Raw genomic sequence first — 17914 nt, 5'->3', positions numbered from 1 at the left:
AACAGGTTCACAAACAGGTGAGGAGAGCTGATTGGTTACTTTTTTCTCAGTCTGGACATGCAGAATTAGATGTGTGTCCAGCCTTCCTGTTATTTAAGTGACAAAATAATGAGAGTGTTGCTGTTTATAAAAACAGATTTTAGAAAGTTTCTTTTGTACAGCACAGGAAACTATGTCCAGTGTCTTGTAATTACCTTTAATGGAAAAAAATACGAAAACGAAGACATGCATGTCTCAGCATGACTGGGGCATTGTGCTGTGCACCAGAGATGGACGCACTGTGACTGACTGTACTTCGATTAAAAAAAAAAAGACAGTGTTGGATCATGGCCTGTAGTCTAAAACAAATCCCCATGGGTCCAAATCGATATAAATTATTGATTAAATAGATGAGACAAGGGAAGGGCTTCCTTTCAGTAGAATTCCATGAGTAAATGTGAGACGTCGTCACCCGGCAGATGCCACGGCAGTACTGTTTCAGGCAAGAATCCCCAGAGCCGCTAAAATGAGAGGATGAAAGCATGATGAAAATAGGGTGTCTACACAGTCTTAGAGTATCTCTCCATAAGATACGGGAAGAATGGTAACTTCACGGGGGAAACCGGCTGCCACCACCGTAGCCGAGGGGTCAGAGTGGGCTCACCGGTCCTGAGACGTGTCGACATCGTGTCTCCTGATTGGTGCGTGGAGCACGCAATGGTACACCCGTGGTTTTCTTGCCAAAAATGCATAACCCGAATTTAATCATAAGCTTCAGACAAACCCAAATCAAGGCACATTCTAAAAAGAACTGGCCAGTGCTCTTCAAAACTATTAAGGTCGCAAAAAATGAAGCAGTACTAAGGCGCTACCCCAGATTAAAAGAGGTGAAGGAGACATGGCAGCTAAATGCGGCTTGTGGTCCTGAACTGGATCTTAATCTGGAAAAGGGATGTTAACAGGTCAGGCGATGAAATGTGAGTAAAGTCTATAGATTAACTGGCCGTATTGGGTCAGCTAACAGTTAATTCCCTGTTCGATCCTTGCCCTGGGATTCTGAGACTCCGTGCCGCCTAAGGAAGCCTGCGAGAAGGGTGGAAGGGAGTCCTTTGAACTGTTGGTGCAATTTTTTGTAAGTTGGAAATTATTTCAGAATGAACACATTTACATCTTTTTCATACTGGTTCTGTCCGAGGCGAGTGAGTGAGAATTCTGTCTCCTGGTGTTCCCCTCCATTGGGCACTTTGCAGTGAGATGGTTCGTACGAGGGGCTTAGCGTCGTGCCCGGTGTAGGTTACAGAAGAAGAAATGTGAATTCTTAGACCAATGTGGTAATCTCATCCGCTTGCACACTCCAGGAGAACTTCTTCCCTTAGAGGTTTTTTCCTTCCGGGAAAGTTGCAGAGTTTGGGCGTATATTTGAGCTGGAATGGGTCCTTTGGTTCTAGCCCAGCTGTCTCATTCCTGGAGCCACGAACTGAGGACAGGAGAGATTCGATTACGTTCCTAAGGTGTAGACAGTGTGGTGGGTGGCTCTGCTCAAGTCCTGGGTCTGAGTGTCATGTTGGGCAAATCATTTCATCCGTCTGTGCCTCTTGGGGAATAACTCGGGTTATCCTAGCGTTGCCACGAGGATCGAGTCCAACGTGGGGAGGTGGGAGCTGCTACTAGGCGCCTAGTGATAGTACTTGCTCATTAAACATCAGCCGTCGTCAACACAGACATGAGGCCAGTCTGAAGGGCAGCATTTTGAATGGCTTACATTCAGACCGTTAACAAGCCTTCTCGTTTTTATTTACTCAAATATTTTTAATATCAATAACAGCTTATTCTATTAAAGATTAAAAATACTCTGTAGACACAGTTTTCCAAGCCCAAATTTAATTCACTCATCTCGAGGAATATTCAGTCTAGGCCCTTGGAATTCATTGCGAAAGGATTTGACCTGTAAAAAACACATCTGGAGGGAGCAGCAAATTCAAGGCGCCCAGCAGAGCCTTCAGTTACTTTCGTGACAGAATGAGAATGGACTGACTGCCTTTCTGTGTTTTCACTCTTTCAGCTATTTTGGCTCTGATTTTTTTTTTTAACATCACATCCATCCTTCCTCACTCACTTCTGCCCTGTGAGGAACTGATTGTTCTTTTTTCTCCTCTGTGTAGTAACACCTTTTGAAATGTCAGCATCTCCTAACGTCACACTGTGGCATCAAGACGGTTGTACTAACATGTTTACCGTTCCTCACCTGGGCTTCAGCACAGTCTCGCCAAGTTGATGCCGAGCACAGACGGCTCTCGTTTGAATTCCAAATCCCTTTCTCCTTGTGGGTAAATGTTTCCCATGCAAAACATGAAAACCATCCTCGTAATTTAATTTGCCGCCAACTCTGCGCTTAGCTTCTACACTAGCGTAGTTTTGATTCACTCACTAGGTGTCTGTGAGCACTTCGGAGGTACAAGATGCCCCGTTGACTTCGGGACCTTTATCAGATTACTTTGTTTTCTTCTGTCGTCATTCCTATTATGTTTAGATACAATGTGCATGTTTTAAAAAATGTGAAGAGTACCAAAAAATACATAGTGGAAGTGAGTCATTCTGCCCCTTTCCCGGAGTGGTTCAGGATGCGACTCTTGTCTGTTCCCCTGGGGATAGTCTTTGCATATGAAGTACACATGAGTATGCGTAGTTCCCCTATTGAAGTTAATTGAAGTTTTTATTTGTTTAATACACAAATAGTTGCTTGCTATGCATGATTTCCTGGCCTTGCTCTTATTCACTTATATGTTGGGGATGGTTTCCTAACACCATGTTGACCTGCCTTGTTTTTTTTAATGGCTGCCTAGTATTCCACTGCCTGTATGTACCATAAATTACTGACTCATTCCCTCACTGGTGTTCCACACTTGGCTACAAACAAAGCTGTTATAAATACTCTACATTCTATAAAATACTTTAGAATTTCTTTATGCACACATATAAGGGTATATTTTTGAGAAATTTCTGCAAGTGGAATTAGCATTTTTATTTATAATACCAAAATTGACCTTTAAAGGAGTTATACCAATTTGCACTCCCACCAGCAGTGTGCAAGAGTTCCTGTGTGCCTGTGTGTTTATCGACACTATTAGCTGTTTTATTTTGGCTTATCTGATGGGAAAATATTATATCATGGTTTTAATTTGAATTTCTCTTAGGAGTAAAGTTGAGCATCTTTTTATATGTTTAAAAGCCATCTTTTGAATTCTTATTTCCATAAATTAGCTGTTTATGTCCTTCATTTTTCTGTTTGAGTTGTTGGTCATTTTTATTTTTTAATTGAATGTTAAATCTTCTTTATAAACTAAGAAATTGGCCCTTTCCCTTAGGTGGCATATTGTTTCCCCACATTGTCATTTGACTCAATTTTGTTTAGGTATTACTTTTCCATTCCGAAATTTAAAATTTTTACATAATAAAATTGATCAGTGTTTTATAGTTTCAGAGTTTTATGTCACCTATAAAAATGCCAACTTAATTCCAATTTTATTTCTAACTTAATTTTTTTGTAAAAGGACATTTGAAATATCCATCTTTTCAGTACTGATACAAATTGCCCTTTTTCTAAACTGTGTTTGCTATTGTAACCTCTATTTGCTAGTATCAATTTTAATGCTACTATAGATTTAAAGTTTTAACATCTGATGTTGTTCAGAAATGCCTTGATTATTCTTGCACATTTATTTTTCCATATGAACTTTGGAATCAGATTGGTTGTGTATATTACTTTTATATGCATATACATGTGCATACTTGTGGCACTTTTTAGATATATTATTTTATATACACATAGAATGCATATGTATGACATTTTTGTTAGAACTGCATTACATTTATGGATTGATTTAGGGAGAATTAGCTTGTTTATAATATTGAGTCTTCTTACCCAGTAATAAGATACATCGTTCCATTTATTCAAATTTTATTTTATGTGCCTCAGAGGTATTTTAAAATTTTTATCCTTTGGATTTTGTACATTTTTAAGCTCATTCTTATCTTTTTTTTGCTAGTATAAGTGTGATTCCATCCAACATTCTGTGTTGGAAGGCTGTTGATTTTTATATATTAATTTTGCATTCAGCTAGTTCACTGAATTGTCTTCTTTATGATAGATTTTCAAGTGATCTTCTTAAGTTTTTTTTTTTCTAGGATAAAATATAATCTGCTAGTAAAGACAACTGTACGTCCTACTTTCTAGATTTATACATATTTATTTGTCTTGTCTGATTGCATGGGCCAGAACTTCTAGGTCAGTGTTCTATGGTAATGAGGGTAGTGGGCGGTCTTGTCCCCTCTTTAATGAGATTGCTCTGGTGTTTTACAAGTGACCACCCTTAATCTCTCTGTCTGGGCTCCCATGACCTTCATTCATTCAACTCATGGCACTTTTTTCCTTTTGTGTCGACAGCGTGCTGACGGCCCCTATGCCCTGATACTAGTGCCAACGAGAGAGGTAAGCAGTCTGCTTTCAGGATGGGCGCTGAGCAAGCACTCTCAGCTGTATCGTTGAGTTTGAAAGTGGTGTTACCTTTTTTCTCTCCACTGCACAAATCGCTACACCCTTTCCTTTGCTGGGAACCACCTTCTGGTTCCTGTCAGGAAATAAAACCCGAGTACTCTTTGAAAACCCCAATTTAAGTATGGAAAAGTATCCTCTGTTATCCGAAAACTAATGACACTATAAATTTCTGTGCTTTTCAAAAGAATTAAAATAATCACACTTTTTCCTTTGCTTTTTTCCTATTGCAACTTAATTAAAAAATAAAACCAATCAGCCCTAAAAATGAACTTCTTTTTTTTAAGAAGCTACTGCACCCAAAATTGTGCTTGTTTCTGAAAGTTAAGCTTCTGGATAGTTTTCTTCTTTCTTGGTGGAACTCTTTTCTATCTGATTTATTTTATTTACCTACAGAGGCAATTTCAGGGCAGGGTATCTGTTTTCCATGTCACATGCTAATCACTTCCTTGCAGAGAACTGGCCATGGAGATGGAGGTCTCACTCAGCCTTTGGTACAGCCTGCAGCGCCCTGTCTCAGCTCCATCCAGTGAAGGAGCGGGCACAAAGCTATTTAAATTTTTACAGCAGCAAACTCGCTGCTTCCCTGGGATGCTTCGTGAATACTAAACGTGTGGAAACTGTTCTGTCGTTGGATAAAGGGATTATGCAGCAGCTTTTGGGATGGTTTTTAATGGTTATAACTTAATGTTAATTTTTACTATTGGTGGTTTCCGGTGGGCTTGTTGGTGTTTTTGTTTGTTTGTTTCCTTTTTTTAATTTCCCCTCCCTTTAATAAACTGGGGAGATGACCTTCTCTGTCTTTAAGCTATGGCTCTGCTCTGGCATGTCCTTGGGCTGTAGTCACGTCACCTTTAAAGTAATGTTCTCAGGGCTAGCCTGTCGCTCCACGACGTGGTTTACCCCTTCACCCATATTACATTCTTTCTCTTTCCGGAGGGAACCGAATTCAGGTTGACTCTCCTTCATTTTCTTCCATCTTTGTGCCCCTTAGACTGTTCTCTGTGGTACTCTGGGAATTTGAGCCAGCAGAGGGAGCACAAAACACTATTTTTGTGTACGTCCAAGAAATAGATGTGATGTCTCTACCCATATTCTCCAAACTGACAGGTTTCAGAGTCAGTCTCAGAACAAGTCATACTTCCAAGTAGAGTCTGTGTGTAGGATTTATGTATTTATTTTAATCCTAATTTGGGGTCCAGCATTGGATCCTTATTCCTCTACACTCTCTAAATTCGAAAAAATAAACAAAAAGGGGAGACGGGATCTTGCTCCTTATCTGTAACTTTTTCATGTTTACAGCTGGCTCTGCAAAGCTTTGAGACTGTCCAGAAACTGCTTAAGGTAAGGCAAGCCATGAGTTCAGTTTTATCTTTTCTCCCCCTGACTTTTTGAAGAAAGAGAACTATGCCACGGCCTTTTCTTTATTTTTTTTTTTTATAGAGCCGGGAACTATTCCGGTCCCCCTCTGTTCCCTGGCTGTCTCTGCTCTCCCCAGGTACAGGGTGTGGGCTTTTATTGATCTGAACCGTATTAATCACCGGTTTCTAGTTTGGCTAGATTACAGTGCTTCCTGGTACTTCAGGTCCCGTAATCTGTTCATCACAGTCACCAGCAAGCCATGCACGGAGGTTCACAGGCACATCCTTAAGGTGACCCACTGAAACAACAAGCCACAAGTAGGGTTTGTGTAAGAAAGAAGAGAGAGCGCTTCAGAGCCGAAGCCCACCAACCCGGCAACTTAGGCGGAGACTCGATCTGTCCTTTCTTTCATCACAGGGAGGCACGAGGAAGTGTTGTCCTTGGGTCTTAGCTCAACCAAAAAGGGAAAGAAAGGCACTCGACTTGCCGAAATGTGTTTTCAGTTCAGGCTCTGCGGGGACGCGGAGAAGCGACTCGAATCATTTAAAAAGCTCGCATTTCTCTCTCTCTCGGTGTTGGGAACTCATTGCGTGACTACAACTTAAGTTACGGCTGCTAACAGTCAGCTAATGCTGCCGTGGGCCTGGCCAGGCCTGGGAGTCGTGTCTGCCCAGTAATCCCTCCTGCAACGAGAAGCCCAGTCCTCCCTCCCGACTCCCTTGAGGAAAAGGAATTGGGAATCAGTCTCGGCTTTCATTGAACAGGACTTTGCATTGATTTTGGTCTGATGTCTTTCTGTAGCCATTTACCTGGATTGTGCCTGGAGTGTTAATGGGAGGAGAGAAGAGAAAATCAGAAAAAGCCAGGTAGGGGGAAGTTGGCTTGTTTTTCGTTCCGTTTTGAATCTCGTCGGTCCTGCCTTCCTATTCAGTAAGACTCTCTGGCCCTTCTTCTCCTGGAGAGAGCCTCGTGTCAGGCGACGCGGCCCAGTCCCTGGGTGTGGGATGGATGGAGCCTGCGAGGAGTGGTCACGGGGGGAGTGGTCACCGCTGGACAGTGCTGTTTTTTAAAACACTGGTGAACCAACCAGGGGCTGCCTTTTGATGTGGTCAGTGAGAGTGCTGGTTACCCTCCTGACCCCACCCCCTTTTGTTTAGAATGTGTCCCCTTGACTCCTTTTGTGTACCTTGGGAGTTTAGGCCTTTGTTGTTTGATTTTACAAAGACAAGATTATAAACCTACATAACGCTTTGCCTCTTTGCATTTTACACCCCAACACATCGATTCTTAAGTCTCTGTTGTTAAGTTTGGACAATGTGCTTATGTTCCAGCAAGGAGACAAATGGATAAACGGAATACGCAGGTCCCACAAGAACCTACAGAAGGAGGAGGGAAATTGTTACAGGAAGTAAATCTCATTGTCTGCGTTCTTTATAAAGCATTTTCATTTTATTGTAGTTTAATGCTTAGTAGTTATACCCAACCATGTGCAGCGTCTGTAAGTGAGGAGCTAATACTAAACTGGAAACCTTCATGTGTTGCTCAGGATTAGACTTAGCTGTAAATGAAACAACAGCAGTGGCACAGACAACGTGGAAGTTTTTTCTTTCTTTCACTTTTAAGAAGCCTGATGGTAGCCTGTCAGGGCTGGCATGGTGTGTGCGCCGGTGTGAGGACCTGGCCTACTTCTGTCTGTGCCACCAAGGGAGGCTTCCGTTTTCAGACTTTCCTCATAGTGTTAGATAGTTGTTGGAGCTCCAGCCATTGTATCCAGTTTCCTGCCAGTTGGAACAAAGATAATCATACCTCCTCCTTCCAAAGGTACTTCTGGGATCTGCATGTTCCGTTTATCCATTTGTCTCGTTGCTGGAACATAAGCACGTGCCCAAACTGAACTGCAAGGGAAGCTGGAAAATGCACTCAGCTAAGAACTGTGGGCTTTAATTACTAGGGACTAATGGGATAAAGGCTGTCTGGGGAATAAGAATTAGATTTATTCTGCCTAGTCTATGGGCAAGGGTAGGCCCGTTGTATGGAAGTTCCAAGGATTCAGTACGAGGAAAAAACGTTCTGGCCATTGGCGCGCTGGCGTGGGGTAGGTCACTCAGGTGAGAGGTTCCCTGGCACAGACGCCGTCAAGAACAGGCTGGGTGACCATCTCTCTGGAGGGTTCTAGAAAGCATATATAGATCAGATAAAGGGCGTTGGATTAGATAGTAAAGTTTCCTTCGAGGGTTAGGGTTTATGATCTTAATAGGATTTCAGATCTCACAGTTACGTTCTGTAAGAGAAACCTCTGAGGAAAGCTGGAACGCAAGTCTGTCGCTGTGTTCGCGGTTCCAGGCTGCGGCGCGTGGGCGCTCGCCCTGAGTGTCTCCTTAGCCTTTCCCCTGTGTTTTCTGTTGCTGCGGCTCCATCTGATTTACTTTCTTTTATGAAAAATAATTTTAAACAGACTCCGGAAAGGAATAAATATCCTTATCTCAACTCCTGGGCGGCTCGTGGATCATATAAAATCCACAAAGAACATTCATTTCAGTCGGATACGGTGGCTGATTCTGGACGAAGCAGACAGGTGAGCCTCTTCCAGGAAGCCTGAAAGGGGGAAGAAAAGGGCTCTTTCTGCTGTCTTCATGGAAGCTTCGGTAGCCCCTGAGTGTACGTTCATTCACGTAGATGGAAATTCCTTCCTTGAAATCACAGAATCTTGGATTTGGGTTTTGAAAAGGATATCACCGTGATACTCAATGCCGTAAATGCCGAGTGCCAGGGACGACAGAACGTCTTGCTGTCGGCGACACTCACGGAAGGTGAGTGAAAAGACGTGCTCTTTGTTCTTAACGAAGAGGGAGGGCCCAGGCACAATCTGCATTGTCTGTCAGCAGCAAAGATGCTCAGCCTTGGGGGCGAGGGGGTGAGTATCCCTAGGGGACTGCTTTTCAAACCGCGTGTCCTGCACGCCCGGCCTCCCTCTCCCAGTCATCCTGAGTCTCTGCGGTCCCCAGCACGTGGGGAAGGGGAGGAAGTCAGGTCCCAGATGCGGAGCATCCCAGTGAGGAGGGTCCTGCTGGTGCTCACATTGGGTGGAGGGGGAGGGAGGAGGCCGCCCGCCGCCCGCCGCCCGCCACCCGCCTGGCGGCCTCACGGGGCTGTGATCGCCATCGTTCCCCCGCTGAGAGCCAGGCTCTTGTCTGGAGGCTGACGACCTCTGTCCCAGCGCATTTGCTACTGTGATCCCCCTGCCTTTCTCCTGAAGAGATACTGAACCTGGAAAATCTCTGCTTTGAGCTCATTTCTGTCTGTCCACCGTCGTGAGATGGAATTTCTCAGCTCCTTGTAGTTGGTGGGAACACCTAGGCTGGGAGACATTGCCGCAGTCTCCACCAGGGTCCCCCACACAGCAAGTCACTGCCTGAACAACAATACAGCTTTCACGCTCTTGGGTCTGGTTTACTCGGTTTACTGGCTGCGTGCTGGTGCACGCATACCAGATGCTGTTCACGTGACCCACCAACAGTCCTCAAAGGGTGTTCTAACTAACAGGAATTTTTTTTTTAATTGAAGTATTGTCAGTTACAGTGTGTCAGTTTCTGGTGTACAGCACTATGTCTCAGTCGTGCATATACATACGTATATTCGTTTTCATACTCTTTTTCATTAAAGATTGTTACAAGATACTGACTATAGTTCCCTGTGCTGTACAGAAGAAATTTGTTTTTTTATCTACTTTTGTATGTAGTGATTAACTTTTGCAAATCTCAAACTCCCAAATTTATCCCTTCCCACCCGTTTCCCCCGGTAAGCATAAAATTGTTTTTACTAGGTCCTAACTAACAGAAATTTTAAGATAGAATCCATGAAAAAGGGATTTTGTGCTCAAAAAATTAGGGAAATGCGACACATGACCTCCTCCTCCTGGAGATACGTGTGCACTCTAGCACAGTAAATGTCCCGAGAAGGTCTGTAAACCTGTAAAGCCCGTGAAGGAATCCCATGAAACCTTTTCCTCAGGGCCTTCATAAGTCACTTGACCCTAGACCCCTTTCTGTCTGTTTCACTGGTCTTCCGTGGGTCGGAGCTGAGAAACCGTGGCGGTGTGGGTAGGCGGTCAGGCCACGGGAGGAAATCGGTGTCTGCCCGCAGCAGACTGGCCGTAGGGCTGATCAGTGCTGGCATTTGGTGAGACCTGTTAGCAGTGTCTTCATCAGCCCAGATGTGGAGTGAGGGGTGGCGGGCGCCTCCGTGGCCAGTTCCACATATGTGCCTGTTGGCTATTTGGTCTTTTTCGCTTTTTATCCGAGGTGTCACGCGGCTAGCCGATATCAGCTTACACAACCCAGTCAGTATTTCTGTCCCGGATGAAAGCCATGACCCAAAGAGCAGAGCGGTTCTTGAAGCTTCTGCCCCACGGACTGGCAGTGAACTGGACAGCTTTGCCATCCCAGCGGGTCTCGATCAGCACGTGACAGTGGTTCCCAGCAAACTGAGGCTTGTCTCCCTAGCAGCCTTCATCCTGCAGAAATGCAAGGTGGGTCTGGGGACTGGGCCCAGCCTGATCCAGGGAAGGATCATGGTTTTGTTTCTGCCAGGCGTGGAGGGCCGTGGGCTGAGACGCACGCAGAAGTTTCCCAGCTTGCCTGTGTTTGTGAGCCCAGACCTTCGTAGAGGTCTTTGCGGCCCGTGGTTCTCTGATCGTGGTAAAGACTCAGGTCAATGAAAGCCATTATGTTCAGCGTAAAATCTGCCTCAAATGTCTTTCCTTGGAGTGACACTGGGAAGGTCACAGGTGGTAGAAACATGCCGTGAGGCAGAGGTAGGGGCCGGTGCACATGTTTTTTAAAGAATCATGGTTTTTGTATATTTACTAGATTTGTGTGATGACTTCTAGTACCTGGGAAAATAGTAGGTGGAGGAGCTTGAGGGGGAGGCTTCAAGATGTCCTGCGTGCTCGGAGTGCCCACGGGGGTGCTGCGTGCGGTGGGTCCCGGGTGAGTGAGGGGACAGAGCTAAGGTGCAGCTCCACACTGGAGCATCATTGTTTTCTCAGGGGTGGGAGGCCCGGTCGAGGTTGTAGCCATGTCATTGTCCTTCCCCGCATCCTTCATAGCATGAAGCCTAAGTGTTATTTTTAAAAATAATTCAAAGCCATCTGTCACCTCTGTTTCCAAATTGGGGCCAGTTAGCCTGTGTCTTTTACAGAGCGGTTCATTTTAGCATCACCTAATCTTAAAATGTGTGGTGGTTTTCACCCCTTTTTCGCTGTAGTTTGAGAGAGACCAGAAGATGGTTGTCTTTTTCTTGAGTTGCGAGCTGGTGGAGTTCCACTACAACCTCTTCCTCCAGACCCTGCTGGGCGGCTCGGGGGCCCCTGCCCTGGGGCGGCTGCCATCTGCCTCCATGCAGTTCGGATTCCTGCGGCTGCACGGGGACATGGAGCAGGAGGTGAGCGCCACACGCGTCCCGCTAGCGGGAGCCGGGCCTCCCGGGCCCGTCGGACGCGAGCCCGTCCTCCCAGGCTGGCTCTGGCCTCCCTGCGGCTGCGCTGGGCTGGCCAGGGATTTGGCGGCAGCGGCTCACCCTGCTGTGCCGATGTGGCCCGGGGTGGGGGGGGGGGTCGGGGGTCCGTCGTCCCAGTTTTCCTTCGCTCTGGGGGCTGGTCCCTTCCACCTGAAGGAGCTTGCAGGCCCGGCTTGGCCTGAAGCTACCTCAGCCAGCTGTTAAGGCAACAGAGTACCACTAAGTAGCTGGCACCAGGGAAGGGCTCTGCCTTTTTAGTACCCAGTGTGTAATTAGGGCTTGATGTCTTCAAATTAAGAGCATTAATGGAGCTAAATTGTGGATCCCATATGGTACTGCTGAGCGTGACTGCTGTCATTGTCAACAAGATGCAGCGCTCCCGCGCTCAACACTTTCAGTCGGGAGAGGGCACCGGGCACCAGCGGGGCTCCGGGGCTCGGCGCCGCCTCGGCTCGGGCAGGTATTTTCGTTCAGGGGGAAGAGTAAAACATTCTCCTTATTTTGGGCACTTAGCTGCGTTAGCTTCCCTTCCGCTGCGGGGAAGCCGGCCGTCCACTTAGGGGTCGGGGCGGAGCCTGGATGAACTCCTGGGCTTGTGAGAGGAGGACCAGCAGGGCTCGGGTGCAGGAGCCATCTTGTCCTCGAGGAGAGGTTACCAGGCGGCTCAGGAAATTAGAAAGCCCGAAACAAAGCCGGAATGCGAATCACAGTTGACTAGAACCAGCTTAAAAATACGGGAGCATTCTTAGAGCCAAGGAGACATTTAAGGCCATCGGGTCCAGCCCCTCTTTTTGCTTTTGCCTTTTTTGTTTTAATCGCTAAGGGAATGGAGGCTCAGGGAAGTGAACTCGCTCAAGGTCTCTCAAGGACACAGCTCCTTATTTAACACAGAGTTTCCTGAATATTCCAGCCTTAGTGCGTTTTTTAAACTGTTGGTTCTTGCCTTCAGGATCCCCAGGGCTGGCACGCTAGTTGATTCCATCATGGAATGCCAGTTTTGTTTTGTAACCTTACTTTACCAGTCCTCTGGGTCTGTTTCCTTCAGACTCACTCTGCACGGTGCATGTGAGGGTGATGAGGGGGCTGGATGTGGACCCAGAGGGATGCAGGGATTTGAATAAAGGTCAACAAAAGATTCTGTAGTTAGGTTAATTCAGACGCTGCATCTCACATTGTAATGGCGGTAACCGGGTAGACTGTTTATAGCCGTGTGCTCTGGGGGCAGACTGCTGGTGTTCTGGTCCCGGTTCTGCCATTCACTGGCTGTGTGACCTCAGGGAAGCATTTAACCTCTCTGTGCCTCAGTGTCCATGTCTCGGAAATGAAGAGAACGGTAGTGCGTACTTCTGGGGTTGCCATGATGATTCACTGAGTCAGCGCAGATCCAGTACTCGGTGCAGGGCCTGGTACAGAGCAGGCATCCAGTACCTGTCAGGTGTCAGGATCATTGTTATTTCTCTCTCAGGGAAAGTGTAGTTTTTTCATAGTTTGATAATTATTCTTAGTATTTTACCTGTGTTGGCTTGTTTGTTAAGTGTTCAGCCTTCACAGCCTCCCTCTGAGATGGGTGGAAGGTGGCAGGGAGTATCTCTGCAGGTCATTTTCTAAATGTTGTTTAAGGGTCTTGTCGCAGGGGACTAAGCTTGAACAGTCCCCGTCATAGCTACCTGGCTTGTTACCCTGGCCACTGCTCCACAGGGACCTCAGCATGGTCTCCCTGAATGATTGCCATGACCCCAGCCAAGTTTAAGAGCATTAAGAGTTTGAAGAAGGTGCTAGGAAGTTGTGATAAATGCTCAGGGGTTTGGTGATTTTTTCCTTACCCCAAATCTGAGTATCTGACGTCCAGTCTTTAAGATGTGTCACAGGCTTTCGTGAACTTTCCTGAGGTTTTTTTCTGATTCTGACTCTGCGATACCACCATTGACTCCCTGGGTTCAGCCCTTTATCCACAGTGTGTGCATGTGCTGGGCAAGTTACTCAGCCTCTCTGTGCCTCAGTTTCTTCCTCTGGAAATGGGATGGTGATAGTACCTGCTCATAGGGTTGCCGTGAGGGCTGAATCAGTTCAGACGTGTAAAGCACAGGCCAGCACCTGGCGCACGGAAGCTCTCAGGACATGTTGGTTGTCCCCGTCCACGGTGCTCAGTGAGGTGTATCCTGGGATCCGGGTGTGGGACGGATGCGTGCACACAAAAGGCCAGAGTGAGACCCACCTCGGTGGCCCGGGGGCTGTGCCAGAACCGAGAGACTTCACTTTTTTTCTCCAAACCTGTAGTAATTTGGTTGTGTTTCCCTTTTTTTGTTGCTGATGGACACAGCCAAGTGTCAGCTGCTTACAACACCGTGACTTGAACGCAGCCCCAGTGTGTCCCCTGCAAGGTCACGTCCAGGGCCTTTTTGGTCCAGCAAGTCTGCCTTTAGGTATTGACCCCAAGGGAATATTAAGTGTGTGCGCAGTGACTCACCTACAAACACGTTCGCCGCAGCGTTGTTTGTGGTTATCAGCCATGCAAACGGGCTGAGTTGCCAGTAGTGGGGTGTTGGTCACATGGGGATGGGGCACCTATCCCACTGAATACAGTGTCATCGCAGGAGAAGATGTGGTTTTGGGATATTTATCAGCGTGAAAAGATGTTCACATTCTGTCAACACATCATAAGAGCATGTTAGTACAAGAACCATGGTGCCGATTTTTTTAAAGCCCCATATTTGTTTATGTTTTGCATAGAAAGGGGCTCGGGATAGAAAGTGTTGCCAGCAGTGGTGGTTTGTTTTGAGCAGTAGGATGTTAAATTTTCTTCCTTTGACTTGAAATATAATTTTGGTACAGTTAAAATATATGGTTTTTATCATTTTGAAGTATTTTTAAAAATCAGGTTTTAAAAAATTACCCTGGAGGGAAGGTTGGCTGTTCTTCAGCCTCCACGCCTCTCGTAGGAGAAGTATTGGAATAAATTCTGAGTTGGGGGCCCTGAGTGCAGTGACCTGTGACCTCTGGCCCTCCCCACTCCCTGCTCTTGATATTGGCTGTTTCTGGAGGGTCCTGTCCCCCACCCCCGGCCTCGCCCTGTTGTCTTACGGAAACGTGCTGCCCTCAGAGCCCCGCCTTTGCCACAGCCAGAGGGGTCTAGTCCTGTGGAACCCAATTCTTCCTCTTTCTTGGCAAAGCCTCTCTGTGCCTAAAAATAGTTACAGGAGCGGTAGGAAACTGGGAGAGTCATGAGCGCCTAAGCCTCCCCGCTGGAATCGGACTCGGAGTTGTAAGGCCCTGTTTCTCCTTGTTTCTGTAGGAAAGAACGGCAGTGTTTCAAGAATTCTCACGTTCCAAAACAGGCGTCCTTCTCTGCACGGTATGTATGGTGCTGCGCTCCGTGGGAGGGCTGAAGATTTGTGTGACCGTGGTGGGCATTTTTTGTCTCCCAACAGCGATGTGCCTTGTGGCTGGCCCCACGGGGAGCGGAAACCCCGGGGGTTGCTCGGTGTGGCTGGTCTCTTTACCCGCCTGGTTTGTCACCTGACTGCCACGGAGAGCCGGCTGCCGCCGTGCAGAAGACTTGGCGATTTGCTCACTAATAGTGGCAGCTGTTGGTCTGAAAACGTGTGAATCTCGGCGATTTCTGTCCACCAGAAACTTGTAAATTACAGCTATCGGGAGTAATTAGAGCTGAGAAAGCCTTTCCGTGGCAGAATCACGCTACCTGCCTCCGCTCAGCTTTTTCTTAAAGGAAAATAGCTGGGCTTGGACAGACTTTACTCACTATTGTCTGAAACTGTCGTTCGGCCTGCAGTTCTCAGGGCTAGTTCCCTCGGCCTCAGGCTTCGCGGGCTTGGGTAGCTCCCTCCTCCAGCGCTGCTTGGACCTTTCCCGTGCATGCCTCTTGTGCTCTTTTGAAATTGAAAACTCACACCTTCAACGTTCCTGCTTCTCTGGGAACTCACTTCCCCCGAGTTGCTGCTCCCTCCTAAGATTAAAGTGCCTTCACTATTTGTGCCATGTCGGAAGAAGTAACTCAGTCCCCAGCTGGTTATTTGAGAAACCCCTGTGTATTTGGTAATGAAATTGCACTATAAATTTAGGAATCCCACGAACACGCGCTGGGTAGGAACAAAGACGTGAGCCATTTGAATGCCTGTCCGGGCCTCACTTATTGCGATGACTCTTTAAGGAACTGTCACTCCAGACTGCTTTCTTTCCAAGTTGAGAGCCTGTGAGTGAGTGCAGCTTGGGTGTCTCTGAGCATCTGCAGGACGGCCGCCCAGCCACCTCCTGATCAGACTGTGCCGATCCTCATGTGCGTGCGCGCGTTTGCAAACGGACAGCGGTTCTGCCAACCCTCATCATTCACATCTGAGGACAGACCCCTGGAATGCTTGCCTCCTCAGGAGCTCTGAGTCGACCAGGTAGCCCTTCCCTAGTCAGAGGCTTGTGTTTGCTTTAAAACTTCAAATGCCAGGTCGAAAGTGACAGTGAGTCCGGGTAACCTGCTTAATGAAGAAATCTGCAGAATCCCACAGCCAGTGACACTCCTGGAGCCTGACCCCTTCCTGTCTCCTCTGTCCCCCTCTCCCTCTTGCTCCCTGTCCTTCAGCCAAACAGGCCCCTCTGGCAGCTCCTTGAAGGTGCTATTCTTGGATTTTCTGGTTTTGGGGTCTTGGACCATGAGTTCCCGCTGCCTGGGACACCCCACCATGACTTAGACTCACCCCTTCTTATGTCTCAGCTTCAGTTTCTTTCTTTCAGGAAACAGAAGCCTGGGTTCTTCCCCACGAGGCACCCCTTGTGCATCCTGTATTTCTTTATAACACTCGTCACCAGGGGTCTAGGGTCTTCCCACCAGGCCATGAGCTGGTGAGCTGAGGGACTCATGCAGTCCCGTCCCAGTGTCGGCCCAGAGCAGGCCTGCAGTAGGCTCTCGGTGTTTGTGGGTTAAATGGGGGGATGGCTGGGGCCCAAGAAACTCGGTGTTAGGAACCACTGATGTATGTCTTTTTCTGAAGACTGAGAGAGGCTGAGATGAATACATTTGCTTGTTGGGAGCGAGTTCACGTTTTTGCATGTACGGGGTTATCTGAAGAGTGACTGTATCGAAACAGAAGGCACTAGGAACCTGGGTGTTGGAGTTTGGATTAGGGTCGGAACAAAATGTTTCATTGTTGACCCTTAAGATGCTGAATTTACCCCTGGTGGGAAATGGTCGAGTCTCCTGGTGTGTAAGTGCCGCCGCGTATTGCAGACACGGGTGAGCCTTCTGTCTCAAAGAAAGCTCCAGCTATTTGAAGTGCCATGTTTTGTTTTGTTGTTTTGGTGTTTTTAGCGGCTTTACTGAAGAAAAGTTCCTTCTTCTGAAATGTAATTCTCAGTGGGGTCAAAAGCACAGGAGGACTTCCCTTGTTCTGCCTGGCTGATACCTGCAGGGAGGTGATGTCAGCTTGGCGAAGAGCACCGCTGACTTGGCAGAGCGCAGACCCCGTGCCCCTGCCCCTGCTGGTCCCGGGTACCCCATGACAAGCAAGCTCTCACTGGCCGCAGTCCGGTTTCTCTAAACCCCTCGGTGCACGTTCACCTGCTGGTCCAGGTCACATCCAGGGGGCCGAGCCTCTGCTGGTCTCAACTCTTCTTTGTGCTGCTTGAAGATATTATTGGAAAAGACTGGGTGGGCGCTCATGTCCCTCCATTTCTGGAAGCGAGCCCAGGCTCCCTAGTGATGAGTTCTTCCTTCCCTTTCGGAGTCCCTTCTATTTCTGCCCTGACTGTCTGCCTCAGCCTGACACTTCAGGCGTCTGAGACCCGCTGGCTGTAATAGCTGGCGCTGGGGTCGGGGAAGTATTGTCACTTTGCGTCTTTTTCAGCAGCCTGTTGCTTGCCAGGTTCTGCAAGCTCTCCAGGAACCTCCTTAGTGTTAATGAGCAGTGGGGCCGCGTTCGGACAGGCAGATGGAGGACCTGCTTTTTCTGGAAAGGGGGGATCATGTTGTTAATTGTTGTGCGGGGATTTTCCCCCTTTGTTCCGGAGCTTCTGCCATTTTGATTTATCATCCCAAGATCCTTTTAACAAGACCAGGAGACCAAATGCCTTGTGTGAGAAGTTGGGAGTGTGGTGTGATCACAGAAAGCTTACAACTACGCTGTTTCCTTTACTTCTAGAAAGTCCCTCCTCCAGCCCCATTTTCTTCCTCCTTTGTATCTTTTCTGTCATAAGGAAAGATAAGTGTGCGTGTGCGTGTGTGTGCGTGGGGGGGGGGCGTTTCCTTTCATCTTTTTTTTTAGTTGAAGTACCATCAGTTACAGCGTGTCAGTTTCTGGTGCACAGCACTATGCCCCTCCCAGTCATGCACATACATACATATACCTTTCGTCTTAATTATAAACATCTTAAAAGCAAAGGCCTTTTTAATTTCATGCAATCTTTTGGGACCTGCTACATGACTGTATACTGTGAGTTCTCGGTAAATGTGAGACCGTGGTGTCATGGATCTGGGCAGAGGTAAAAAGGCAGTTGGGC

General features: G+C 47.3%; 1 protein-coding gene across 4 annotated transcripts in view; it reads left to right on the top strand.

The window, feature by feature from the left end:
• Nucleotides 1-17914, top strand: part of DDX31 (DEAD-box helicase 31) — a 67149-nt gene that overhangs the window by 9121 nt on the left and 40114 nt on the right. For 2 of the 4 annotated variants that reach the window (XM_064490645.1, XM_010975399.3), the window contains exons 7-14: nt 4424-4468; nt 5834-5875; nt 6695-6759; nt 8349-8468; nt 8597-8703; nt 10195-10421; nt 11159-11335; nt 14703-14762. In XM_064490645.1, the coding sequence (XP_064346715.1) occupies nt 4424-4468; nt 5834-5875; nt 6695-6759; nt 8349-8468; nt 8597-8703; nt 10195-10421; nt 11159-11335; nt 14703-14762 (843 nt within the window). Of the gene's footprint in view, nt 1-4423; nt 4469-5833; nt 5876-6694; nt 6760-7224; nt 8316-8348; nt 8469-8569; nt 8704-10194; nt 10422-11158; nt 11336-14702; nt 14763-17914 lie in introns of those variants that run through there. The other 2 variants (XM_064490643.1, XM_064490644.1) reach the window with 2 other exon arrangements.

The sequence above is a fragment of the Camelus dromedarius genome, chromosome 10 (assembly GCF_036321535.1).
Source record: "Camelus dromedarius isolate mCamDro1 chromosome 10, mCamDro1.pat, whole genome shotgun sequence".
Taxonomy (NCBI): Eukaryota; Metazoa; Chordata; class Mammalia; order Artiodactyla; family Camelidae; genus Camelus; species Camelus dromedarius.
Note: the sequence above shows the minus strand (reverse complement) of the source record. Positions and strands in the feature narration are given on the sequence as shown.